General features: G+C 47.9%; 1 protein-coding gene across 2 annotated transcripts in view; it reads left to right on the forward strand.

Annotated features, from left to right (window-relative positions):
- The first annotated feature begins 360 nt into the window (after positions 1-360).
- Positions 361-27,210, forward strand: part of bcor (BCL6 corepressor) — a 34,572-nt gene continuing 7,722 nt past the window's right edge. Inside the window, exons 1-9 of one of the 2 annotated variants that reach the window (XM_034110313.1) lie at positions 361-1,121; positions 11,257-11,338; positions 11,490-14,579; positions 16,058-16,114; positions 16,633-16,792; positions 17,855-18,199; positions 19,301-19,585; positions 20,930-21,237; positions 22,525-22,809. In XM_034110313.1, coding sequence (XP_033966204.1) covers positions 11,336-11,338; positions 11,490-14,579; positions 16,058-16,114; positions 16,633-16,792; positions 17,855-18,199; positions 19,301-19,585; positions 20,930-21,237; positions 22,525-22,809 — 4,533 coding nt within the window. In that variant the 5' untranslated portion in view covers positions 361-1,121; positions 11,257-11,335. The remainder of the gene's footprint in view (positions 1,122-11,256; positions 11,339-11,489; positions 14,580-16,057; positions 16,115-16,632; positions 16,793-17,854; positions 18,200-19,300; positions 19,586-20,929; positions 21,238-22,524; positions 22,810-27,210) is intronic. The other variant, XM_034110314.1, reaches the window with a different exon arrangement.

Raw genomic sequence — 27,210 nt, forward strand, 5'->3', positions numbered from 1 at the left:
TTTCCTTATTTGTAAAAAAACATTTAAATATTTGCTCTTGCCTTTTATTGCTTTCATGATAATATAACACATTATATAGATAACATCATCAGTTCTACTTCATTTTCTGCTTTATTTGTGCCGGTAAAACCTCGCCTATTCTTGTTTTGGAGTTTCAGCGGAGCCTGTGTGTGCTTTTCTGTGTGCCTCAGCTTGAGTGTGTGTGTCTCAGTGTGTGTGTGTGTGTGTGTGTGTGTGTGTGTGTGTGTGTGTGTGTGTGTGTGTGTGCGCGCGTGTGCGTGCGCGCGCAGCCAGTGCCGTGCGCTGGAGGCTTATGGTAATTGCGGTCTCCCGACTGGCCTTCTGGGTAGAGTCTGCGCGAGTGGGAGTGGAGCGAGTCGCTCGGTCTCGTTCATCCATTCTGTGCGGCACTCCCCGTACAGCTCCCTGCGAAGTCTCCGCGAACCGGGGTGCTCTCTACGCTCCTCGAGCAAAACGCGGGACGAGAAGCCACACAGAGTAACCTTCAGCGAACCCTCCGAGATACGGATTCCGGAATCGCGGAGGACATGGAGTGACGGGTAGCGGGAGAAAGGGGCTTTTTTCCGAAGACGGCGTGCTCCGCTGAAACCCAACATGGCGCTGCTGCTGCGAGGTACGGCTGAGCTGAATTAATTTCTCCGCGAGTCCACCGACCTCGCCACCTGTGTCCTGAGGGGGGCATTGGCTCTCCCGACTTTAAAGGACCGTAACGGATTTTCCTTTAGTGGATTTCGCTGCGTCCTGACGGTTGTTTTTCCTCCGCGCAGGATCGTTTTGTTGCTTTATGGCAATCCAAGTGACATTTGCAGCAGCAGAAAAGTCCGTTGAAAATATCGGGCAATGGATGAGAGTTGCCTGTAGACAATAGAAGAGCTGTATATGTTAGACTTGTTTTGTTTCGTGACAAGTGGATAACCTGTAAAACACTTTTAGTTGTTTTTTTTGTCCGGCCGGGATCGTGTGTCTCTGGCAGACACGATCGTGAACCGGGCTCGTCTACGCACGCACGGATCTCTGTCCTCCCAGTTAACTTGGGAAAACAGGAAAAAGGCGTGAGTGGGTCGCACAGACGACGGCTGGATCTAGCACCAATTACCCAGGTGAGATAATCCATAACAAATCGTAATGTATTTTCTTGCACATGTGGCTTTGGCGATGTGGAAAAATCCTGAATGAAGACAGTTTTGTTGAATACTTACACAGACGCTTTCAAAATATCCAGTGTGTTCTTTAGTGTTTTTAAATGAAAGACATTCTTCTTGTGGGGTTGAATGTAAACGCGATGTTGTGCGCAGAGACTGGGAGAGGATCGGCCACTTCTAAGAATAGCGCATAGGGTGGTCTTTGTGCGTTTCGGCGGGGCAGTGGCATGTGGTTGATAAATAACACACACGCGCACACACACATGCACATACACTGACCCGACCGTGAGCTTGGCCTCTTTACAACTGTCCTGTCAACCGGAGGGAGGTGAGAAGGACGTCCCAGAGATTAGCGGACTTGAAAGTGGCGCCGTCCTCAGTGGGTGAATATTCAGGTTTTTCGCACTCTGTTTGGAGGCGAAGTGTGATAGAGCCTGTGGGGGGAGAAGGTGGGAGTGTGTGTGTGAGCGCGTGTTCGTGCGCGCACACGGAGCTTCTGCGCTAAACAAGGTTACGGAATCCAGCCTCGCCCTGCCAAAGGGAAGCGAGCGGTGCTGCTCCGTTTATACACGGTTCAGTTCAATTGGAGGGCATCCCCGCGGTGTGTTTGTTGGTGTGGCAGCTGACTGTGTGTTCGTGGTTTGGGGGGGGGGCTTGTTTGGACAGAGTGGACGTTGATCAGTTGTCTCATCAGTCCCAAAGGTAGCGTGTGGGGGGGGGAGAGACGGGACTGCACCGCTCACCTTCCTGTCTAGTTGATGGAAACCGCTCTGGCATCTTGCCACACACACACACACACACACACACACACACACACCCCCCTTCATGTCTTGCAGGTGTTCTCCGATATGACTTTGCGCTGCAGTGTGTTTTCTCCCCCTCTCACTCGCTCGCACGCAGCCTGGCTGTGTGACTGCTCTTTGCATTGCGGTGGAATATCCATTGCGCACGAAGGATCCGTGTATAGCTCCAGTTAGGACCCTCCCTCCCCCTGCAGCTACGATAGGCTACTCCCTGCTCCCTACCAGGGAGAAAGTGTCACCTCTTTAACTATATCCAAATTGTTTTGTTTTTTAAAAAGTGCCACTTATAACTGTCACGATCATTTCTTCATTACTTTGTGAACTTTTACGCATATAAAAACCACTTTGCAGTTCCACAAAATTATACTCTGCCATTATCATTTGTTTTATTTATTATTCTACTACAGCCCCCCCGAACCAATGTGTGGGTGGCAGCCATCAGTATGAACCACATCAAGTTGCTGTTTAATTGAAATAAGTGCTGCTGGCTGGAAGTGTTCCAAAATTAATCGTCTTTTCCTTACGCGTCTCCGAAGCTCCTCTGCGAAGCCAGCTTTTCGCGACCAGCAAAGCAGGGTTTAACCATAAGGCATTGTGTCTTAACATGACTTTGTCAGAAGAGAACGGCTCCTATTGCGGGAGTTCTCCTCCTCGCCTCTGCTGCCTGTCCCGGAGCCACGCAGCACTAATTAGGGGACGCTCTCTTAGGACGATCGATGAGCCTCATATTGGCTGGCTCCAGCTCATTGACGAGCTTAGTGAGGGAAGCAGCTACTAAAAAGACCACTTCGCTCCCGGCAGCCAATTCGCGTACGGTGGAGAGAATTGCTCATAAGGCACGCTGCTGATGCTCGCGCAGGTTGCGAGAACAGGACCTCGTGTTGGAAAAGAGCAGGGGGATTAACTGGTGGGGGGTGGAGGCTACTTCAAGGGGATTTTATGCAGAATAAAGGGTTAATTGTATTTAAATGTCACCTCGGTCACCATTGGTTTGGTGGGGGTACATGAGCGTGTCATACATCGACTTAAAATTGGATTTGATCTTGTACTTTTTAAAGAATAAAAACAAACCAAGTGCAGATCATTGTTCCCAATTTGAGGATTACGAACAATGATACGTAAAACCATAAGGCTAATTATTTACCAAATGTTCCAAAGGACGAGTTATGTTTTGATAAAGCATTGTCCCACTTCTTTTTTTGTGTGGAAATAATGACAAATGGACTTTCCCTAAAGTGTCAATATATTATGACATTTTGTCAGGATATTATATTTAGATGTTTGTGCCAATCTTCTCCTCTTTATTGCCCCTATAAGACTCATTTGGCCTACTCTATGCAACTATGCCATTATTGTTTGCCTTCAAATTACCCAGAGGCCCTCGACCTCACAATAACTCACACACTTTACAGCCAAGATAACCTTGTTCCTGACTCTGCTCTTTAAACTGCTAAGTCTGATCTTTTGGTAATAGAGGCTGTTCCCCTAGTGGTGCGTGTCGTGGAAGCAAACAAATACTTCACATTTCGTGTGGGCCGAGTTTATTTATAGCGTACCACGTGGGACTGATTTACGCATCATTTTTCCACTGTGAAGTCAGTGTGGGACTGATCTGTTTTCCAGGTGTTAAAACACGGAGGGGGAGGGCTGCTATATTGACATACCGATTTATTTTTCCTCTTTTCGCGACAGGACTTCACACTTCTTACGAAAACAGGGTTTGATTGCTCAGGGCCATTAGCTGTCTAAAGTGGGGGTCAAGGTTGGCGCAGCAAACAAAATAGGATTTAGTTTTGGCGTTTATTTGATTATAATTTACTTTCATAGAAATATGCAGAGGTGTACTCAGATAGTGTACTTAAGTGAAGTAGGCCTACTAGAGTGTAGGAATACTCTACAAGTAAAATATCTGCTTTCAAAATGTAACTCAAGTAAAAGTACAAAAGTAAAAGTACTCATTATGCAAAGTGGCTCGGAATAATATATATTATATGTTTTCATTTTAATTGTTAATGCATTATATGTTTATCAAAGATGGTAAAGGTGCAGCTACTTTGAAATGTGAAAGTAAGTACACTGTTCACCTCTGAATTGTAGTGGAGTAGAAGTACAAAGTAGCAACACATTGGAATATGCATGTTAAGTACAGGTCTCTCAAAATTGTACTTGAGTATAGCTACTTTACACCAATGGAAATATGCAAATATTTCCTTCAATGTTTAACTTTTACTTTTGTCAACATCTTCTCTCCACACTCGTATAATCCATATCAATATGTCCTTAACATCCGGGAAGTCTGATTTTAAAGCATGTTTAGTATACTCTACTGTTAAGAGCTTCTACGGATCTGTGCGTGCTGGGGGGGAAGGTGCACCTGAACGTATCACTAGCCTCCTGCCTGCTGGGCCATATTGTAATGCTGAGTGATGTGACCGTGGATGTGTCACCGTGGGGTGTCCAGGGAGGGAGGGGGGTCTGCTGCTGTGTATACGGGCAACCGCACCTCCATTTTAAGCCCATTAACCTTCTGTATGGCCGTTTTGTTTATCCGGAATCAATAAGCACCACACGGGGGATATTACCTGCAGATATAGAGGAAATCACGCGGGACCAGTTTTGCAAATCAAACCACTAATGTGTTGGACGACAGGCAGGGAAATGCGTAAACACCGTCAAGTAAATATTCGGTTTAAGATCCAGCCACGAGACACGACGAGGTCTGCCTTATTGTTGTCGCGCTTGTTTTTTTCTCTCGCCTGGATATAAAACAACAGCCTCGGCGCTGCTGGAGCGAGGTGCGTGTGAACAAAAGCGGAGGCACGGCAGAGCGCCGAGGAGAGATCGGTTTTCCAGGCGCTGCGAAGCTCCCGGAGGAGACGTCACGGTTTGATTGAAGCTATGCTCCGTGCTGGCCTCCCGGGACCTTGCGATGAAACGGGAGAGCTCTCTCTCTCTCTCTCTCTCTCTCTCTCTCTCTCTCTCTCTCTCTCTCTCTCTCTCTCTCTCTCTCTCTCTCTCTCTCTCTCTCTCTCTCTCTCTCTCTCTCTCTCTCTCTCTCTCTCTCTCTCTCTCTCTCTCTCTCTCAGCGCTGCACAAAGCTTTTTGTTTCGACGAGGTCTGGAGCACACGGATCACTTCCCCGCAGAGATGTGTTGCCCCCCCCCAGTACTATTTCACCAGCATAGGTCATTACGGCCCATCTTACATGTATGTACTTTAACACATGCCTCGCATATTGAAACTGACATTTCTGCACACGATTGCGCACAGATGGTCATTTATACTAGTTTTTAGAGATTTTAATCATCTTGCCTATATTATGTCTGTTAATCATGTCTCCAAAGGCAAACTGTGGACTTCTGTTGACAAATAGATGTTAGATGAATTAATACACGAATACAGTGTCTGTTCCTAAACATCTAAGTCTCACTAAGGTTGTGTTTACTCTCCTGACCTCGCTCTGGCCTATCGAAAGATTGATTTGGCAGCAGAGTAATGATGGCACCTCGCCTCTCTGCAGGCTCGGTCTTGATCATGCCTCCTCGTTTGTTTTTAGATGTCGGTGCCTCGGGCATCTATCTATCTGACGAAATCCCACAGACGCTTGGCAGCGCAGCAGGGTGATGGCGATAGGAGTCTTCTACAGCAGCTGTCTTCAGAGCTGGAATGTTTTATCTGCCGTCTGCGTGGCACATGACTGACTTCATGTTGGTTATAAAAGCTTTTGACCTCGAGTTTAGGATCATAACTCGGCTCTAAACCAAGTAAACACCTACAGTTATCGTTATAGTAAAGACAAAAAAATATGTGAAAGATTTCTCGGCGTCATTTGCTCACCCAAAGTGTGTGACCTTTTTAAAGGCTAGAAATGTAGGCCCTGTCAGAGGTGTGGAAGCTCGGTTTACCTCAATGAATCGGCACCTGTTAAACTGACAGTCATTTATCCTAATTAAGCCTGTCTTTACACACCACCAATAATTAAGCTTTCTCTTTTAAACAGACTATTCATCCTATATATATGAAGGGGGGGGGCGTTATATGTAGGGGGATCAGCCCTTTAGCGTAATGTTCTTTCATTAGTAGCCTAACATCAAACACATGAAAGCAACGCCAGCATTTCAAAGGAAAGTCAAGAAACCTCCGGTAAATGCGGTCCGACTCGTGCATGCGCATCTCTATTACAATCGGGTCCTTTGGTGGCATAAAGGGCCATTTAGTCCCCATTTGGCCCGGGATGAATAGAGCCAGTTCAGCAGCCGCCACCCGGGCCCTAGTGACAGCACGAGGGGCCTCACAATGTCGCCGTTGTTGACGGCCGTGTTGCAGAAGGAGGGGGGGTTGAACCGGGCACCGACTTGCATGCGGCTGTGCGGCGGCCCGCAGGACGGAGGGGCCCCTTGTTTACAGCTCGGCTGCTAATAATGTGACAGCTGAGGAGACGCTGCTGCTCCCTCTGCGCTCCCCCAGCAGCTATGTCTCTCCACAGCGTTTATCTCCTCTGAGCCCCTCAGTCTGTACACCCCTGTCTCACAATGGAGCTTATTGTCAGGAACTTTTTCACATATAAGGAATTTGCTTTGGTGTATGGTGGTGCCAACATAAACAACATAAGGAAATAGCCTAAGTAGAAGGTACAAAAACAAAAACGATTGGAAACACAAAATAATTAAACATTACAAAAAAATAAAGTATTCGTAACAAGTATTTACCCCAAATATAAATATACAAAATAAACTAAAAACGTAGTACAATGAATATATGCCATACTTTTATCAGAAACTACACTGAGAAGCAGTAGGTTCCACATATGGACTCTTAGTCTAAATTGAGATAATCAATTGGACCATTTGGCACACGTCAGCCTGATAATCAATAACAATTCAAATTGGGCATGCGTGCTCTTCCACGCTCTGTCTGTCTTTATGATGCTGGGTGTGCGAGGCCCTGAGGCTGTGTGCTTGGTAGTCAGGCTGTAGTTTTGACCCACACTCTGTTTTTCTCATATTTTTTTTACCCGCTGATTTCTATTTGGTTCACCGGCAGTGTGAGCAGAATTCCTTTCGTTTTGGGCACAAACAACTTCGCGGTCGTGTGTACGGTGTGTGCACGCCTCTTTCAATCCCTGTTTGTGCCCACCCCACCCCCGTCGCTGCGGAGATTATCCTGCGTCACACTGCATTTTTTCAGAGCTGTACGGAGCTCTGCGCTTCAGAGAGTCTGGCAAAGCTCCAGGGACAAAGAGCGAGAGGGAGCCTTCACTCACGTTAGCGAGACCCACATTCCCGGTTTCCCGTTACCGAACAGACTTTTGAAAACCTGATCATAAACCCTGCAGGTATTTATGTATACATGATTGATGGCCCTGCGGTTCTTTTAATGTAGATCTGAGTTTCTACTTGGCTATTTGTCAACTTGTAAAGCGAGTGGAAGCTGTTGTAAACAACCACCTTCCCAACTCCACCAACCCTCCCTCTCGCTCATGCACACACACGCACGCACGCACGCACGCACGCACGCGCGCGTGTATTACCGGTGCGCACGCAACCAGTGCTTCCCGGGCAATAGAGGCCCCTGCCCCGGAGGAAATGCTGAGCGGTGCCGGTGCGTGTACCGAGGGTCACGGAGAGTTCAAGTAATTGTCGTTAGGAACAGGAAAAGAGGGGAAAGACGGATACGCGAGTTAGTTTTCTCCCTTTATCAGTCGGTCCCTCTGCCCTTGTTTGCTCTTCCTCCCTAAAATGCAGAGCTATATGAGGTTCCGCTAAAAACACCCGGTGGTTTTCTGTTTAATGGCGCGAGTCGGGGCTCCGCTCCAGCGGTCTGGTTTATAAATGCAGCACTACTTCACCCCCCCCCCCTGCCTGCTGCTGCTGCCGACCAGTGTGATGGATTGGACGGCCGTCGGGAGTTGTTTGTTGCTCAAACTATTCTTAGCAGCGGGGATGAGCGTCAACACGCACTGCCTTTTCCTCCTTTCCTAGCTCTCTCTCTCTCCCTCCCTCTCTTTTCTCCTTCCCCCGTCCTTCATATGGTGACATTTTGGAAGTGTTTCTCCCGGAGAATATTTAAAGCATCCGGTTTATGGGCCACTAATGTCAGATTAGAAAACACAAGCAACAAGCTAATTTGATGTTACTATAGCCCACTGAAACTATAAATGTGAAATATAGGTTTATGGCCTTTTGTTAAGTCTTCATGGTTAGTGGTGAAGGTTGCATCTTCACCTCCCAAAAATCATTTTCAGGTAAGAATATGACTTGACCAATTACACTATATTCAATGCAATGTGTGAAAAAACGATGCATTTGGTTAAGTTTCACGAGACTCAGTCGAAGCACCATACACACGACACACATCTGAACCTGCCAATTATACATGGTGATGGTGCCGCTAGCTCTCGCCCAGAGAGGAGGGAGGCATAGTGTGTGTATTTAACCTCATCTCTCACAGTCCCTGTCGTCTGTGATGTGTCTTTTTTTAATAATTGGGACCAACTCAATCTGTCGAAATGTTTACTATTTGGTCTAGTTTCCTGTAGTAGTTTGTATGCAGGCTTATTGATCAGCTTTGTCTAGTCTAAAGTAGCCTACATTTCTTAAGCGGTTATCATTCTTTAATATCATTTTGCGATCAAGAGGAGATGTACAATCGTAGGCAATTTTTGCAACATAAGTGTAATTAAGCCTACATGTAGACCTAATGCTGTGGCTAAATTACAAATGCATGCAAAATCATGAAAGAAAATTTGATATTTGCATCACAAAATTTGACAGAGTACATTAGATCCATACAACATTTAATCCAATCTACACATCAACATTATACCCATCATTTGAAATGAATGTTTTTCTAACTATTAAAGAAAAAAAAGGGAATTCAGGTGCCTTTCCCTGCCTACTGTTACACAATTATAGTGCACCTATTGTTCTCCAAAGTAGGCTAGGCACAGTATTTAAGAGCACTATCATGCTGCGGTTATAGGGAACTTTGCCCCTATTTGTTTAAGGCACATTTTCTTTGCATTTTGAATGTGCAGTGCAGAGCCTACAGGGGTCCTTGCATACTAAGGCTGAGCTGTATTCCCGGCGGTGCATGCAGTGTGCCGTCAAGTGCTTGATCCTGACCTTGAGGCCCGGCGCAGCCTCTTATCTTTTCTGGGCTAGGCTACTATTAATTTCATGGAAATGACAGGTGCCGTGTCTGTGCAAACTAGTCGGTCATCAGCACGAGTGTGCACGTTGTGGGGAAATAACAGGCCTTAATACAGTGTGGTGTCCCACACTGTATTTTTGCAGTAAGGACCTGAACAAGAACAGATCATTTCCTCTCTCTGTTGTCGCTCAGCTTTATTTATCTGGAAAAAGATATACAGATAAAGGTGGGGACTGATATGTCCATTATATTTGCAGTGGAAGTTTCATCTCGGTTAAATGGAAATATCCATAAAGGCAGTGTGTCATTTGAGTAAGAGGCTTATTTATTTCATTAGGCTATCATGTTGTTCTCGTGCAAGAGGAGCCATGTGCGTGTGTGTGCGTGTGTGTGGACGTGTAAGGCAGACCGAGAGGTGCATGTGTCGCTCCAGGAAATAAAGGAAACGGGACTGATGTGATTTCTCAACGGTGTCTGCAATTTGCAGAAACACAAAGTCTGCACGTGGCTGTAACACATGTGCAGCTCCACTGTAGCACATTTCCCCACGCACGCACACCGTTTCAGTTCTGTCAGCTGCGGATGTTGTTGAAGCAGGACTGGCCTCGGGGAGTCGGGGTAAGGGGAGCTGTTGGGGGATGGTAGCGCTGAGGCAGGGAGGAGCCGTGCCGAGGGGCCCGCAACAGGCTGATTAATGGGCCCCAGGTCATGGCAATAAAAGTGGCGTGCCAGCGGCGCGGCAGCCAGGCTCGGAGGCGTTTCTGTGTGATCGAGCAGCCGAGTTTCTCTGCTGCTCTCTGCTCTGCCGAACACGGCGAGGCTTTACTTTGACTATTTAAGGCGCTTCTCTCCCACCTCATTACCTCACTGCCTTGCAAAAATATCTAACCTAACTAGTCAACTCTAATATTCAAACTTAAATATTTCCTTTATATATAAAACTGCCAAGTTGGAATAATCTTTCTACCTTGTTGTATTTTTGACTTGTTTGAAGATTGGCAGACCAGGTTAGATATGAAATGTCGGATGACTCATAATGGTTTGGTTTTATCGCTCGTTTGTTAATTGTACAGCAATGTTTAAAAAATATCAAATGTGTGAAGTTTTTTGTACTTTGAGGGGCCAACATTCTGAGTTGACTTTATTATTTACTTTAGTTGGCATATCTTTAATACATTTTTAAAATTCATTCCCAATCAGCAGATAAAACACATCTAATCTTAAAGACCAATTATTACATTTGCCATCTCTTAACACTTTTAAATGATTACAATTGTTTTGCGAGTTATTCAATATCTCCTTAACATAAAATAACATCTCAGTTATGCTCCAGTGCTTTCCACGGGATTTACATTAAAGGACATTTCACACAAAAAGGATCTTAATATTTTTGCTTAGTCATTTCTCTCGTGTCTATAAAAAGGGAGAAAAAGAAACACCATTTTCACTTCAGTTGTCGGTATGCTCTTTTTCTTTGTACATGTTTTATTTTATTCACTCTCACATCAAATATATGGTTTGTTGTATAATTTACATGATCGCCTATTTCTCTCCTGCATATTATACTTTTGCCTGAATTTGGTTGGTGCGAGTGTTTGTTGATCTGTGGCTCTGTGTTGGCGGGCGGTAAATGGTCTCCCACCGAAGTGGTCTCTGATGTATAATCTTCCCTCGCTCCGCTGGCTAAGGCAGCCGAGAGAGCAGGTCAAAGAGGGCACAGAAAAACCAGTGTGCGGGGAACGTGACTGAATAGATGCAGCCCCACAATGCTCGTCTAGCCTACAGGGTGGGCAGGATGGGGGTCACGGGAGGGGGAGAGGAAGGTGGGGGGTGGCTGAGGGGTGTTGACGGATGGGAGGGGAGGCGAGCCCACACAGTGCTTTCATCTCTACTGACTACCTTAGTGTAGTTGCGTGCCTGAGAGTGAAAGGCAGGCTGACAATAGCTTCCAATGCTGCTATCTTTCCTGCCTTTATACATTGCCTTTGTTGACCCAGAAGTGTCCAAAGCTCGATTTCCTAATAACTTTTCTTATGATATTTTTTTTATGTAGCGGGGTTACAACGGAGCCTGTCTGTATCTATGTTTGTGTGGCCGAGCCAAGACACTGACTGCTTACCGTTTGTTCATCTCCACAGGGCAACATCTGTCCGTGATGTCATTGCTGAGACACAGACCAACCTGGAACTAAGACAAGAGAACCACATCACTCAAAACATGGCAAGTCCCCGTGCTCGTCTTAGTACCGTTTACACTCATTTGTCACATTAGTCACCATTACCTGGAAATGTTGTGTGTTTCACGATGTGCACGCACACAACTGATCTGATGATGGTTAAATTAATTTCTCTGGCGTCCCTTTTTGCTGCAGGTGGATGCAAGGTTAACGCCCCTGGCAGCAATGGGGCTGGACCGAGGCACTCTGATGCACGATGGTCTTCGTCTCCATGGAGGGGTTGTGTACCCAGGCATCAGAGCACTACCGGCGGAGAAGAGCCGAGAGGGGCCCTCACACCCCCTCACTTATAACAGAGATGGTCTCCAAGAGCTCATCTACAATTCTGATGGCCCTCTGGACAGTCGTAAGCCCAGTAATGGATACCTGGGTCTTTACAAAGGCACTCCTCCAGGACTCCACAAGCCTATGATGATTCCCGGAACTGAAGGTTTAGGCTTGGACCGCAGATTAGGCCATGGAGAAAAGGTCTCTGAGCTGGGCTTGGCAGGTGCTGGTGGTGGCTACCTCCGCCTGCCGTGGCTCAGCCCCTACCCTGAAGCGAGCATGTATCCATTCATGGACACATCCAAGTACGCGGCTCTAAATATGTACAAAGCCTCCTTGATGAGCCAACCCAACCCCTATCTTCCCCAGCACCTGGCCTACGCGTCTGGTAATGTAAACCCCTCTGCCGCTGAGAGGCTCTACTATATGCCTCACTATCCTCAGTCCCCCATCTCTTCTCCCATGGTGGCACCTCCTATGAGGATTCCTACAGTCACAGTGGCCCCCACTTCACTGGTACACTGCCAGGACAAGGGGCTCGGTGTTACGCCTCAGTTTGCACAGCAGCTTCACCAACCTTCCCCTCATTCTCAGCACCACCAGGCTGCTATGGACAGAGACCGCTCCCCAAGCAGGAGCAGCAGACCAAGTAGACCTCCCTCTAGGAAGACTACTAGCAACAACAATAATACCAGTAGCACTAGTGGCACCAATGGTGGGAATAATAATAGTCTGCCTACTGATTCTTCTCCTCATGCGTCTTCCCGCCAACCCCAGCCCCCCCCTCCTCCCACACTCATTGACAATTCACTGGATTTACAAAGAGCAGTCGCTAGGATAGGACACCCAGCCACCTCATCAGCTGCATCAGTATCATCCTCATCCACACAGTCCATTCCTCACCCATTCTCTGTAAGCAGCATGGCAGCAGAGCAGCCTTCTCCTGCCCGACCTAGCCCCCACAAATCTAGGCCAAGAGACGGGGAACAAAGAAGTGCAGGGGTTGAGAGGAGACATAGCAGGTCCCCTTCAAAAGCCAATTGTGAGAAGCCAGCTCACCAACACAAAGCAACCAAAGACTTGCCAGAGAAGCCCTTGGATTTGTCTGGAAGAATGCTTGAGTTTGGGTTGGCTCCCAATGGTTTCCCAGTTAAAATGGACGCTATACCATCAAGCGCACGATATGGACTGCCTCCTAATCGGGAGCTTCTAAAAGAAAACCTGTCTCTCTCTCCTTCCTCCCACCCCCACTCTGTGGTCAGCAGCACTTCTTCAAAGGTCCCTGAGAGGCCAGAAATGATCAGCACTTTACACTCCTCCTGGGTTGTACCTAGCCCTTCCCCTTCCCGTACGCAGCACACACCCGGCCAGCCCCCCTCTCCAAGGCCTAACGGAGACCTGGGCCTTTCACAGGCCAAAGGCTCCTCACCCTCTGTCATCAAACAAAAGGGTCTGGAGAGGGTACTCCCTCAGCAACGTAGCTCATCCTGTCCAAGGATAGGAGAGCCACACCATAATGTTCCCTCCACTCAACACTCCTCTCATGTCAGCTCCAAGGCTCCATCTCCCAAACCCAATGGTGAGTGGGTCAATCACAGCCCTAGCCATTCAGAACATCCGGGCCTCCACAGAGAGGGGATTGAAAAGCCCTCACAGAAGAGAGAAGGAACGACTCCAGAGCTGTCTTCCTACAAGAGGCCCTGTTTAGAGAATGGTCACCCTCCTGGCCACCTTTACCTTCCTCAAAGTGACGCTTACCTGAACCACAGTTTGGCTTATGCCAACCGATACCTGCACTACCCCATCCCTGATGGCATGGCACTACACTCCCTGCCGATTGCAGGGAAAGGACCAGTCTACCCTCACCCAGTATTGCTGGGCAGCAACAGCCTTTACCCAACCCACTTGGCAAAACACCCTTTACCCTACCACAACCTCCCAGCTGGTCCAGGAGGGGAATACCTCACGTATAACACACAGGAGATGGCCCATCCCCTGATGCACACTCCCTCCGAAAAGCTGGCAGAAAGAGGAGAGGCCACTTTGAAGCACCGGGGACAGGAGAAATCCCGGGGAGCTGTCGAAGAAGGCAGAGTCCACAGAGATCACAACATTGGGAAAGAGATGAGTGAAGGAAGCCAAATAAAGTCTGATAAGGAAGGACAGAGTCGCAATCATAGCAAAACATCCTCTTCAACATTCAGAGAAAAGATTGTCTGCATCGACCTTGTACATTCAGACACAGATATTGAGTCTACCCCAACAGTCCACAAACAGCCCTCCGCTGAGACCAGCAGCAAGGTTAACCAAAATGAATGTTGTCATAGTAACCAACATCTGACAAAGACTGACTATGAGCTAAAACACCAACCCCACCTTTCCCATCCTTATCCAATCCACTCGGGACGAAGCCCAATCCTGAAGCCCAATCACTCTGATAGACACCCAGAAACGCCCTTTGGGAAACCAAACGTTTTCCAGGAGACGGGCTGTCCTGGGGGAATATCTAGCATGTTGCCAAATTCTCCAGGGCCGTTCACCCGAGGAGAGGAGAGCTCAGAGGAGCGGAGCCCAAGCCCTGAAGTTGAAGACCAAGACCAGAGCACCTTGCGCTGTGCCCGCACATCTGGGGAGCGCAGCTCTGGTAAACACAAAGGGGACAGAGACATCCGGGCTCTTCACTCTTCTCAACACTTCATAGATGTGGTGAAGGAAGAGAGAGTGTATGAAGGGGAGACTGAAAAGGAAGACAGTATTGTCGACCTAGGGGAGTCTCATGGAGAAGGGGATGAGGACGATGAAGAGGATGGTCTGTCTTCACCTAGAGGCTCTCGTAGATCAAGTCTGGCCAAGAGGATCGCTAACTCCACAGGCTTCGTTGGCGACCGCATTAAATGTGTCACCACTGAGCTGTATGCTGACTCCAGCAAGCTGAGCCGTGAACAGAGAGCCCTGCAGGTAAGGCCGTTAACTCTTCTGTGTGTGTATGTGTGTGTCGTATATAAAGTACAGGATATATTTGGCTCAAGTTGTTGGTGGGCTGAAAAGAGGTCGTTATGACCAATTGTTTCTTATATGCAGACATTCAAACATACTTTTAATTCTGACACCCACCAAGGAATAAACCCAAAAGGGCCATTTTGAATTCCCTTGCTGCAATATTTAGAACTGCCTGTAGAACAACCCCTGCATGCAATTGGCATACTCTGCATTTTCAACACAGCACAGAATACTATAAACGCTGTCATGCTACTGTCCTGGCCATAGGCTGGACTTTCCCCTTATAGTTTATCATTGTCTTAGTGAGCTGGTGCAAGGCCAGCGGAGGTCCTCTATCAAGGAGGGCAGTTCAAAGGTTAACCAGGGCTGCCTTCTCTGTATGTTGATTAGCGAGCATTCATTGTAAAGGTTATTTCTGTGCGTGCGTGTTTTGTGTGTCCGTATACGTGCTTGTCCTTGTGTGACTGCCTTGGGGCTAAAGCATGTGTTAGTGCTGACTGTGCTATAGAGCTATATACTGTAGTTTCAGAGCATGACTGTGGCAGCCTCACAGTTCACACCGCCTTTGGCTATGCTTAACCCTTAGGTTAGGGGCAGTGGAGGGCTTGCAGTAGGCTTCAAATCCAGCAGCTGCCCTGTCTGGGGTTCCTCTTAGGCTTCCTGCATGCCCCCACCCGCTAGTCGATCTCCCCCTTAACCCTTCCCCTGATGGCCCATGTTGCCCTGCCTGGTTGCTGTCCAAGGTCATAATTCTCCTCACCCGATTGGCTAAAAGACCCCCTCTCCTAACACGCATCAAATTACATTTATAAACGCACAATTACAGCAAAGTCCCACGCCTTCATCCCCTGCTCTACAGACCCACACTATTTATTGTAGACGGTTATCTCTGGTTTCTTATGTGCTCAATGTTCAGCATAGAAACACAAACAAACCCTATGCTATATTATCCACTGGCCTCAGAGGCAGATATCTTAATAGGTTGCACATGTCTGTCTATGTTGTGAATGTGCCCTAGAAAACTGTGGTTTTGTCTGTGTCATGCTTGTCAATGCACAGCTGCAACACAAAAATATCAAACGCTCTATTTCTGGACATGTAAAAAAAAAGAAATGAGATGTGGGAGTCTTGTTTGAAAGAAAATTCACTGAGACAGCTAAAACTGAATTACCAGTATCAATCATGCTTAAACAAATGATCATATTGTTTTGATTCTCTTTTTGCAAATGTGTCATTCATGCCGTTCAGAAATGATTTGATACTTTTGATGCAGTGTTAATTGACCTGTTGAGTCACTTTGATTTGATTGTGTTATTTTGTGGGATTGTGGCTGCCTATTGTGTGTAAAGAAACTTGTGGAGAAACATGACATAAATTCATAAAACAAGATGAAATGATGGACAGATATATTGAGCCCCCCCATTCTAATTGCTTAGATGGAAGTCTTATCACGAGAGGGGAGTAATATAAGTCAACCTGCAGCTAACTGGGAGGTCAGTTCTTTACATTTCTTATCACATCTGCCTCTGATGGGCTCTGTCTCCTTTTGTACTCTGTATCGCTGCACACCTCTTTTTTCCCCACTCTCTTCTTTCCTCTTTTTCATCTCCTCTCTCTGCCTCAAGGCTTAGATGTATATGTTTCCTAGCCATGTTTATGTTTCAGGAAGGGAGATGCCAGGATTTAATGCCCAGAGTGCATGGACTCACAGTGGCTGCAGTAGTCTAATCTGTGTCTTGATGCCATGCTTGTGATTTATCTGTCTACCTTTTTTTTTTTGTGTCCTGTGTGCGTTCGTGTATATGTGTGTGTGTGTGTGTGTGTGTGGGTTTAATTTCTTTGGCATTTTCTTTGAATTTAAGACAATGTGATTTATGACGCAATATTTGCTTCTGTAGCTGTTGAGGCCAGATTGAGGCTTAGAGAGGTCTGTGTGCGGCGTGGGCAGAAGATGAGTGGTTTTCATGGGTTTTCTCTGCATTTGTGTGTGTGTGTGTGTGTGTGCGCACAGCGGGCAATGATGCGGTTCTCGGAGCTGGAGCTGAAGGAGAAGGAGGGCGGCGGTGTGTGTGTGTCTGCCTCGGCAGCAGGACGGGAGCTGGCAGACGGCCAGCGCAGAGAGCGAGTGCTGGAACACTGCCAACACACCACCAGGAGGGAAGAGAGGGAGGGTGAGTAACCCAGCACCACACACAAACACACTCGTAATGCACGCACACACACACACACGCATCCACTCTGCAAATGAACACTTGGAGAGGAACACACAAACAATAGGTGCGCGTACACACTCGCGTGCACTTGCAGCAAATGCTGAGGCAAGACCGGGTCACTCTAAAAAAAGACACGCTCTTCCACACACACAGACTCGAATCGTTCACACACACACACACACACACACACACACACACACACACACACACATTCGTGCACTCAAGCTAGCAGCAGTGCAAGCGAAGGAGCCAGCGAGAGAGACACTGAGGGGGGGAGTTTTATTTTCAAGAAGTCTTTTGTGCTTATCTGCGCGGAGAGACGATCGAGAGGGAGGGTAAGGGGAGAAGGAGGGGCAGAGATTGCGTGAGTGTGAGAGAGAGAGTGAAAGCAGGGGGGGGGGGAGAGCTAGCGGGTGAAAGCGGAAGGGAGAGCGCAACGGAAAGAGAGGGAGGGAGGAAGGGGAGGAGGGTGGGGGGGTTAGTTAGGTTGGCCGGGAGCCCAGCTGTGTGTTGGAGCGAGGCCGCGGCTGACGTGCGAGCCTAATTATGGCATGGAGAGAGACAGAGAGGGAGTCGAGGAGACGGGGGGGGGGGGGGGGGAGAAAGAGTCACGCTCAGTGTGAGAAGGGTGTGGTGCGGTCATGCCGTGGGGGAGGAAAGAGGGGGGGGGATAGGAGTCGTCGTGTGCAGCGGGTGCACAGGATGTTTTCCTGCCGCTCCAGTCAGCCCATTGGCTCGGCTCACATCAGATTAAAAAGTCTTTACCCCATCAAAGTTTTACTGCCTGTCTTTAAAGTGGAATAAAAGCTGGATAGTGTTTAACTGGCACTCTCCCTCTGTCAACCCCCCCCCACCCTGTCTCCCCCCTGCTCTCTTTCTGTCTGTCTGCTTTGTGGTCTGTCTGTCTGCATTCCCTTCCCTTTCATCTTCTCTTGCTTATTTCTGCCCCTGCCCACACCCCCTCCCCCTTCTTCCTCCCTGCCCATATTTCCATCCGTCTGTCCCTTTCGCTCTGCTCAGGTGTCCTGTCGCCGGCGTACGCAAACAACAGAGTTCCAGTCCTCCAGAGGTGTGGGGGCCAGATCGAGCCTTTGTCCCCAGGGCATAGGGCCCGAGAGGGGGCCAGAGGTGCCGGGCAAGAAGGGCTAAACGATGGAGTCAGGAAGGTGAAGAGGGAGCTAGAAGGAGGTCACTGTTTGCCCCCCATTCTGACACCAGCAAAAGGGTTCCCCGAGGAGAAGCATAGCCCCGGCTTCGGAGCCAGCAGGAAACGCCAGCTCTGCCTCAAGGCCGAACGGGAGGACTCCGAGTGGGAGGAAGCAGAAAGGGTCTTCCACCCCGAGAAAAGAGCCAGGATTTCTACAGGTGAGACTTTCTTCAACATGCAACGTCAAACACACTTTCATCTCCCTTCTTTCTTTTCATCTGCTTTCCGGGCGTCTTTCTAATTCCGCTCGTTCTTTCCCCTTCATCCCGTGTTCTGCTGAGCCGGGTCTCATCCCTTGTTCTTTTTAAGGACATATTTCTTTCTTTTGCTTCTTCCCAATCAATTCCACCTTAAACCCGCTCCCTCACAACCCCCGCTCTCTTCCCCCTTACCACTCTCTGTCCCATCTTTCGCTCTGTGTGGCAGCCAGCTCGGAAAAGTGTTTAATCCTGCCTTTGAGCGGAGTGCGAGGGAGAAGCGAGGAAGAGGGACAGCCATTCTCTCTCTCTTCTCTCAGCTCTCCCGTTCCTCCGCTGCGCTTACCCACTCTCTTCAAAGCTGCTCTTTTCTTCTCATCTCCTTTTCTTTTTTCTCCTCATCTGTTTGGGTTTCCTTTTCCCTTTTTTTTTTTCTTTCTGGCATGCCGTATTGCGCTTGCTCTCCCCGGCACTGGCAGACAAGTCAAATACCCTTCCCCTGTGAATTTCAAGGGGGAGAGCCCTCCCTCTGCTTCTTCAGTCGTTATTGCTTTGTTTCTCCGCCCGATTCTTGCCTTGTCTTCCTCCATTTTTCTCCGCAATCTGTCTGTTCTCCAGCTTCCTGCATTTGTGTTTAATGTAAGGCTAATGTGGGTTTTTACAAGCCATAAGAAACTAGTGATTAATGGTCTGTGTGCACGGTTGTCTGCAGGTCAGTAGGTGTGTACATTGAATAGTGTTGTGTGCACAAGGTGAGAGTAGCGTCTTCCGAAAGAGTGAAAACCTTTGTGAGGGATGAGAATTGTCTTCTATCTAATCTTTAACTAGATAAAAAGACTTGAAAAATACCAACATTGCAAGGTTTTTACACCTTTAGGCAATATAGTTCCATATTCAATTCAATTCAAAACCTTTAATTATCCAGGTAAAATCCCATTGAGATCAATGGTCTCTTTTTCAAGGGAGACCTGCAGCAGTAGGTTCCACAAGAAGACATAACAACATAAACAACACTTTTGATATGAGAGAAAAAAGCTAATTCTGTGTTTTGTTTATCTTCAGATGAGCGTGAGCAGGCCAGTCCTGATGAAGATGATGACGACGAGGTCCGGAAGCTCAAGGTCTGCATCGAGCTGAAGGGGCTGCGACTCAGCAAGCCCACCGCCGGCGCAGCTTCCCCCGACAGCTGCCTGATCAAACAGGAGCGGCTGTGGCCCCAGCAACGATTGATCACCCCGGTCCAGAGCATACGGGAACGCAAAGCTAGGCCTGGGGAGCCGGAGGACCGAGCCGCAGCGCACAGAGCCGAGATCAACAGGAAGTGGGGCTGCGAGAAGCTACTTAATGGTAAGAATGAACCGCCAGCCGTGCAAACCGCTGCTGTATCTCCGAGTTCAGCTAGGGTAACGGAAATCTATCTTTGGCTCACGTTTCACTTTCTTGTTGAGCGGGCTGACTTTGGGGGGGATTTCCCGTGAGCCTTCTGGGAGGGGGAAAAGGAAATGAGGTGGAGAATACTTCCTCCTGCCAGAAAAAAAAAGCTGAGGAATCAGAAACGGGTCCTGGGGACTAAAATAGCGAAAATACCCAACCCCCTGCGGTTTGGGGCTTTTTATTCAGCTGGTCGTCGGCAGGCTCTGAGAGAACCATGAAAGTGAGAATGAGGGAAGTGGCTGGTGGAGATATGCGTGGGCAGGTGTAGTGTGACTAATGTGTGATCAATGCTTTTTCTCTTTCTTTTCCCCCCTCATGACAAGTCACAGGGAAAGGGAGGGTGTGTGTGTGGGTGTGGGGGGGAGGGGCGATAACTTATTAAAACCAGGGCTTTCCCTTTTTCGAGCGCCCAAACTGACAGGGAGGCACAGACGAAGAGAGAATAAAAGAGCAGGAGAGAGATTAAAGGAAGTGAATAAAGCAGGGGATATTTTGGTTTTATGTTTCCTGCCAGAACCACACAGTGAAATTAGCTTTCACCTTTTTCTAGATAATATCACCCTGGCAACAGCCATGTTTTACAATGAATGCGGTTAGTCGACTTTGTGTCCGTCAGGGCTGTGGTCTGTCTTTTCTTACATTTATTTTTTTCAGGAACTCACTAATCGAATCGGATCTCGTATTTGAAATATATGGCCACTTTTGCAACAGTGGTTACATCGACAGTGGCTGTGTATTTAGGCAATAGCCAAATATATAATTGAACTGAATTGTTTCTCAAACTAGGGCTGATATAATGGACTGTTTAATCTCATAGCCCACATTCCTGAGTAGTTTGAAATGCTTTTGAATAATCGTTAGGAGGAAATGTATTTCCATTTGGCTATTTAGCAGCATTTTGACATTGTGGTTTCAAGGGCAGGTTTTTCTCCCCGTGTAAACATGTAACATAAGAGGCTGAAACCAGACAGTGCCACATTTGTTTAAGGAGATTACTCATAGCAGTGTCCTTGCTGCAGTGAATGAGTGTGCGCAAGTTACTATGAGGGTGTTTGAGTGTGTGTTATTTTTTAAATTATTTTCCTTCCTGAGCGAGCAGGCATGCTGCGCTCCCAGACAGCTCTGTGCGCTCATTAATAAACCAACAGAGGGTGAGAGATGGCCTTGCAATACCTTCCCATCCTCCCCCTTTCACTGAGATCTCGCACTATCAGCCGCTCACTCTCCCTCTCTCTCTCTCTCCCCCCTCTCCTCCAGGAGTAGCTGCTTCTCCCTTTCCCCCCGGCCAACTGAAGGACAGAGCTCACCCGCAGGGCCCCTTCTCAGGTGACCGTGGCCTCAAGGAGCCGAGGAGGGGCCCCCCCTCTCCGGCCCCAGATCCGTCCGTGGGAGGCCCCCCTCCCATCAAGCCCCGTCGCCATAGTGACACGGACAAGCCCAAGGGCAAGCGGCCGTGCAAAACCAAACACACCAGTCAGCGGGAGCGGGAGAAACGGAAAGAGGCCACACCTAACAGCCCAGGCCAGCGCTGCGCGGCTGATCTGGGAGCAGCTGAGGATGACAAGGTGAGCGCTGATAGGGTGTCTGGATGTTAGCAGCAGCGGAGTCTGTTTCAGTATGCCTGTCGGCGCCTCTGATTATGCAGCTGGGAGAGAGGCAGGGAGGGAGAGAGGAAGGAAGTATGTTTACAATGTTTAGAGGGCTGCTGGAGCTTTGACCTCCTTGTGCCCTTATCGACTCCCTGCGGAGCGCCTGCATGAATGCATGTTTGTCTCTGGCCTTAATTGTGGAACGTGTGTCATCGACGCTGTTCTGTGTGCGAGTGCGTGCCAGTGCTGTGAGTGTCTGTGTGTTGGAGAGCATTCCTGACATAACAACAAAACCCCTGAGCAATTAGACATCGCACTCAGCGGCGAGCACAAGGCTGCCTATACACACACACACTCCCTCATACACACACACACACACACACACTGAGGAATGTGGCAGCCATGGTCGGGCGTATGAAGTGCCGGAGTTCAGAAGAGGGGGAAAAAAAAGAAGGCTAGTTGTTTTCCGCCCGCGCTGCTCTCCGCCCCTGCTCCTCCTCAGCCTGACAGCTGCTTCGACATGGAATTCCACTGAGAGGGCACGCACTTCACTCACACACACACACACACACACACACACCACACACACACACACACACACACACACACACACACACACACACACACACACACACACACACACACACACACACACACACACACACACACACACACACACACACACACACACACACACACACACACACACACACACACACACACACACACACACACACACACACACACACAGGCAGGCAGGCAGGCAGGCAGCTCCTTCTCTCCTGTGTTGCGCTGCGAGGGCTCTGTTGGTTTAGCGGTTAAAGAAAAGTGCTGCGTTTGGGGTGTGAACAGTTGGTGTGAAAGCAGTGTGCGTGTGGGTTATTCAATGATGCGTCCTGTCTTCAATACAGTACTCATCCAAATAGACAAATGGATCTTTATTTTAAGTTATATGTTAGTAGTATTTATAATTCAGAAAGCATGTTAAGACTAGAGGAATTGTTTTTTTGCTGAGAATATAAATTGAGCTTAATTTAACAATTATTTCTGGATGTATTTTTGGCCTAATATTGACAAGTCATACTTTAATAAAAAACGTTTTATTTGCTTCATTATAAAAATCAACACACTTGAGTGAGTTTAAATTAATATACACGCATCTCGACCGTGTGAATAATTTCAAACATGTGCTCTTGAGCGTCCATGTGTGTCCAGTCTGCGATGTGGCTCTAACTCGCTCTGCCCCTCTCTCTCTCTCCCCAGCTGAGTGATCAGCGCGGCGCTCCGAGGAAGGGAGCTGCCTCTCCTAATCATTATCCCTGCTCTCCAGTCAAGCCCTGCTCCCCCGCCATGCTCTGTCCGCCCTGCCTGCAGCCCCAGGTGAACAGCAGAGCGTGTGGCGCCGCCACCGAGCTGGTGGGAGTACACCGGACCCCCCCTGCTGAGCCCCCCGCGGTGCGCCCCATCCCGCCAGAGGCTCGTCGGCTAATCGTGAACAAGAACGCCGGAGAGACTCTGCTCCAGAGAGCTGCGCGGCTCGGCTACGAGGTAATAGGCTTTCCTCGTAGTCGCCCTCCCTCATCTCTTTCGCTCTTCACATTTTACACTCTTACACTTCATCGTCACTTGCAAATCTTCCCCCTCTCTCTCTCTTCTTAAATTGAGCTCATTTTCTCCCTCTACTTTGTTCCTGTCTGTGACTCTGGCAGACATAACTCGGCTCTTCTTTTCAAAATAGTTTTTTCTTCTCTTGCATCTGTCCTATTCTTCCTCTCTAGCTAACTCTTGCTTTTTGCATCATTTCCTTCTATGTCACCCTTACTCACGCTTTGTTCTCTGCATACTCCATCTTTTTTTTTGTGTTGCTCCTCTTGCCCGCTACGCTCTCTTTCTCTCTCAGGTTTCTGCTCTCTCCCCCCCCCCCCCCCCTTTTTCCTCTCGGCACTCTTTCTCTTCCTCTCTTTGTGACTCAGATTGTCGTTGGCACCCCTCTTCCTCCTCCTCCCTGCGAGCACACACACACACACACACACACACACACACACACACACACACACACACACACTCCCTCCCCTCCTCTTGCCTCGCTCCGCTCTCACATCTCATTAATTTTCCGTGAGGCGAAGTGTGACACACGCAGGCACGCACACACAAGCATGTGCGTGCGCAGACAGCATGAGGGATCGGTGGGATCATTATACGGAGACTGATGCTCGCTGCCTCTCCAGCATCGGGAGTTTTTTTTCTTTCTTTGTGTAGCTTCCGATCGTTCGCTCCGAAACCAGATCCGCTCGTTCTCCACACATGCAAGAATGAATGAGACCGGTGTATATTCTCCTGAATCTCACAACTCCAATTGCCCGGAAAGCTTTTAATTAAAGTTGGATGTCCCGCTGTCTCGCTCGCATCGTCCCTTGTGTTCCTGTTTATGAGCCTGAGCGTGTCTCCCTCGTTGTTGACAGATTTGACAAATTGATTTATTGATCCAAATGGTTTTTATGCCACTTGAGCTGCAGATTGTGATGTGTCCACCCGACAGTCACTCACCTCTGATGGTGTGTGGGTGTGGGTGTGCGTGTGCGTGTGTGTGGGTGTGTGGGTGTGTACGTGATCAGTTTTATCACCAGCAGAGGTATCTTCACAGAACTGTAAATAGGTGTGTGTATCTTTTGTTGCTCATTAACCGGTTGCTTTATGGTTTTGTGTGTTTGTTGTACACATTTATGATGATGAGGTGTGTGTGTGTGTGTCTGTGATTATGTGTGAGTCAGAGTGTGAGAGCAAGAGTGTGAATGAGAGGTAAGCACTGGGAGTATAATCGCGTTCTAATGGCCCTCTAATGTGCCGTGGTGACTGTGGTTAGCAGTGGCGGCGGCTGTTTTTCTCCATTGCTTACACACACACACGCGCACACACACGTGCGCGCACACACATGCACAGGGTGCAGCGCAGCAGCAGGGTTCAGTCAGCCGTGCTGGAGAGAAGCTGGCTCGTCTCTCTGATTTATGCGTCTCTCGAACGTTTTTTTTCCCTCCCTCTCCTCTTTTATTTCCGAACCCCTTCGCATTTTTCCCTTCCTGCGCTCCGCGTGTGGAGAGGGAGAGAGGGAGGAGGGAGGAGGGAGGAGGGAGGAGAAAACCTGAGACTACACAAACAAGGCGCTGACCGCTGCGCAAACAACACCCCCGCCTCCTCGCTCCCTCCCTCCCTTCCTTTCTTTCCCCCCCTCTCTCTCTCTCTCTCTCTCTCTCTCTCTCTCAGGAAGCTCGTCTCTCACTGCCTGTGTGTGATAAGCCTGGGGCAGACCCCTGGGGCTCACTCACACACACACACACACACACACACACACACATACACACTCGCACACTCAGACGTGCGCAGAGACACACCAATTTATGCATACCGCCCGACACACACACTTGCATACAAGCCTGTAGACGCACAGAGCGCTTGTCTCGCGCTGGTGTTTTAGCGCCGCAAGCTCTGGGCTTATCACACACAGGCAGAGAGATATGAGGGCCTGAGAGACAGAGGCACACACACACACCCACAGCTCTCATGCTGATTACGAGCGCACACACACACAAATACACACCGAGAAATGCGTTATGTCCCAATAAGCACATGCACAGGCATCCTGACGTGTTCCTCTCCATATGCTGCACACAGCGACGACTCTCCACACTCGCTGCTGACGCCCACACACACAGACCTGCACATGCAAATTCAGAATTGCGCACACACATAGCCTACATGCTCACTACACACACACTCAAACACACTCATACAGAGAAACAGCGGTTGTAAGCAAATGAACAGGCGTCCTTTTTCTTGTACAGACCTGCACATGCGGAATCACCTCATGCACACATGCATGTCATTAAACACACACACGCACTACTCTGTGCTGTTCTCGATGCCCGGCCGACACGTGCATATTTCATGTTCGTTTAGTTTTGTGATCCGTGCCTCTGCACATGAAAGCCCACTCTCTCTTTCTTCCTCCCCTCGCTCACTCCCCTTTTATTCTCTCTCTCCCTCGTCTGCCTCGCTCTCTGAGCATTTGAAATGGTAATGAGGAGAGATTCTGCGGATGTCTTCATCCCTCTCCCCCTCGTGCCGGGGCCCCTCAGCTCTGCCAATTGAAAGCTCAGATAAAGGTGCAATCTGTCATTTATTCTCCTCACATGAATCACTTCTGATTTTCCCTCTTAAATCCATGTATGATCCCGGCAAAGAGGAAGATTAGATTGCATGTTCAGAGCCTTAGTCAGACCAACATCTATGATGGCAACCCCTAGGACCAGACTCATTGCACTTAGTGGATTTGCTTCTGAAATAAATCCACACTGACTTTTCAAATGTAACTGTAGTGAACTTTGACTCGCACATTTGCGACAACAGTCTTGAGAATATTGACCTTTCATGAAACAGAAAACTATCCTTCGCTGTGTCAACCCATCGAATATCATACATGTAACTCTACAATTTTAATCCGGAGACACAGTGGGCAAATACATCATCTTCAATTCCCCATTTTTAGCTTTTAACTGTTTTTAGCTAACAATTAGCTTGTTTTTTAGAAAGCGATTAGCCAGCTAGCTATTTTGCTGACTGGTATTATTAAAAAATGTAACATTGTGCTAGCTGCAGTAGTGTATAGCATGTTAGCAGTTGTTTCGCTATCAACAGTAGTTTGGCAATTAGCCCTAAGTCTACATCACCAAGCTTTCAAACACTCATAGGCAAGGATATTTACAATTAATGTAGCAACGCTTTATGGTATAACCAGAACAGTTAAATATAGCTAGTTTTAGTTTGTGACTGGATTAATTTATTTTGACTGAATATTACAAGTGAAAACCGGTCTCTTTTTCTTTTGTCAGTGTGAGATGAATTAACCGTATATGTGATGGTTACATTATGGGGCTTCCACTAGCAGTTACATTATGGGTAGAGATAATCCGATCACGTGAACGGGGATCGGAGCCGATCACGTGATTTTCAAAAGATCGGAATCGGGAGAAAAAAATCAGGGATCGGGAATTTTTTTCTTCTATAAAATATTTTTATTTTATTTAATGTTACAAAACAAAAATGACCATGTTCACGTCTTAAAGTCATCCTGAGGCCTTAGTTTTGGTTTAAAATTGATTCCGATCTTTTGAAAATCACGTGATCGGCTCCGATCCCAGATCACGTGATTTTCAAAAGATCGGAATCGGGAGAAAAAAATCAGGGATCGGGAATTTTTTTCTTTTATAAAATATTTTTATTATTTTATTTAATGTTACAAAACAAAAATGACCATGTTCACGTCTTAAAGTCATCCTGAGGCCTTAGTTTTGGTTTAAAATTACACAACATCATGTATGTGTTGCTTTCTTTGGGCTTGTTTTCAGACCTGGTTGCTTATTCCTCTTAAAGCTGGCAACAGAGTGGGCGCAGTGTCTAATAGTAGCAGTAAGCTAACGAGAGGCTACGTTCAGCTGGTGACTCGGGAGTCGGGACAGAGAAAATGTCAGGAGTTTGGAAGTATTATAAAATTGAAAGCGAAGGCAGTGTAACAGCCAGATGCAATGTTTGCAAGAAGGAGGTTCCGCGTGGTGGAAAGAACAGAGCTACGTTCAACACGACCAATCTAATACGCCACCTGAGAAACAAACACCAACAACAACACGACGAGTACACAGCGGCCACTCAGGGAACGGCACTGAAACAACCGACACTTTCAGAGACTTTCAAAAGGAAAGAGAAACTGCCCCAGAACAGTGAAAAGGCCAACACAATAACAGCCAAGATAGCTGAATTCATCGCGTTGGATGACCAGCCGTTATCTGTTACCTTTTTTTTCTCTTAATGCATTGCATAAAGATCGGATCGGGAAAAATCGGTATCGGCAGATTGTCAAAATCAAATGATCGGAATCGGATCGGGAACAAAAAAAGG

The sequence above is a fragment of the Pseudochaenichthys georgianus genome, chromosome 21 (genome assembly GCF_902827115.2).
Source record: "Pseudochaenichthys georgianus chromosome 21, fPseGeo1.2, whole genome shotgun sequence".
NCBI lineage: Eukaryota > Metazoa > Chordata > Actinopteri > Perciformes > Channichthyidae > Pseudochaenichthys > Pseudochaenichthys georgianus.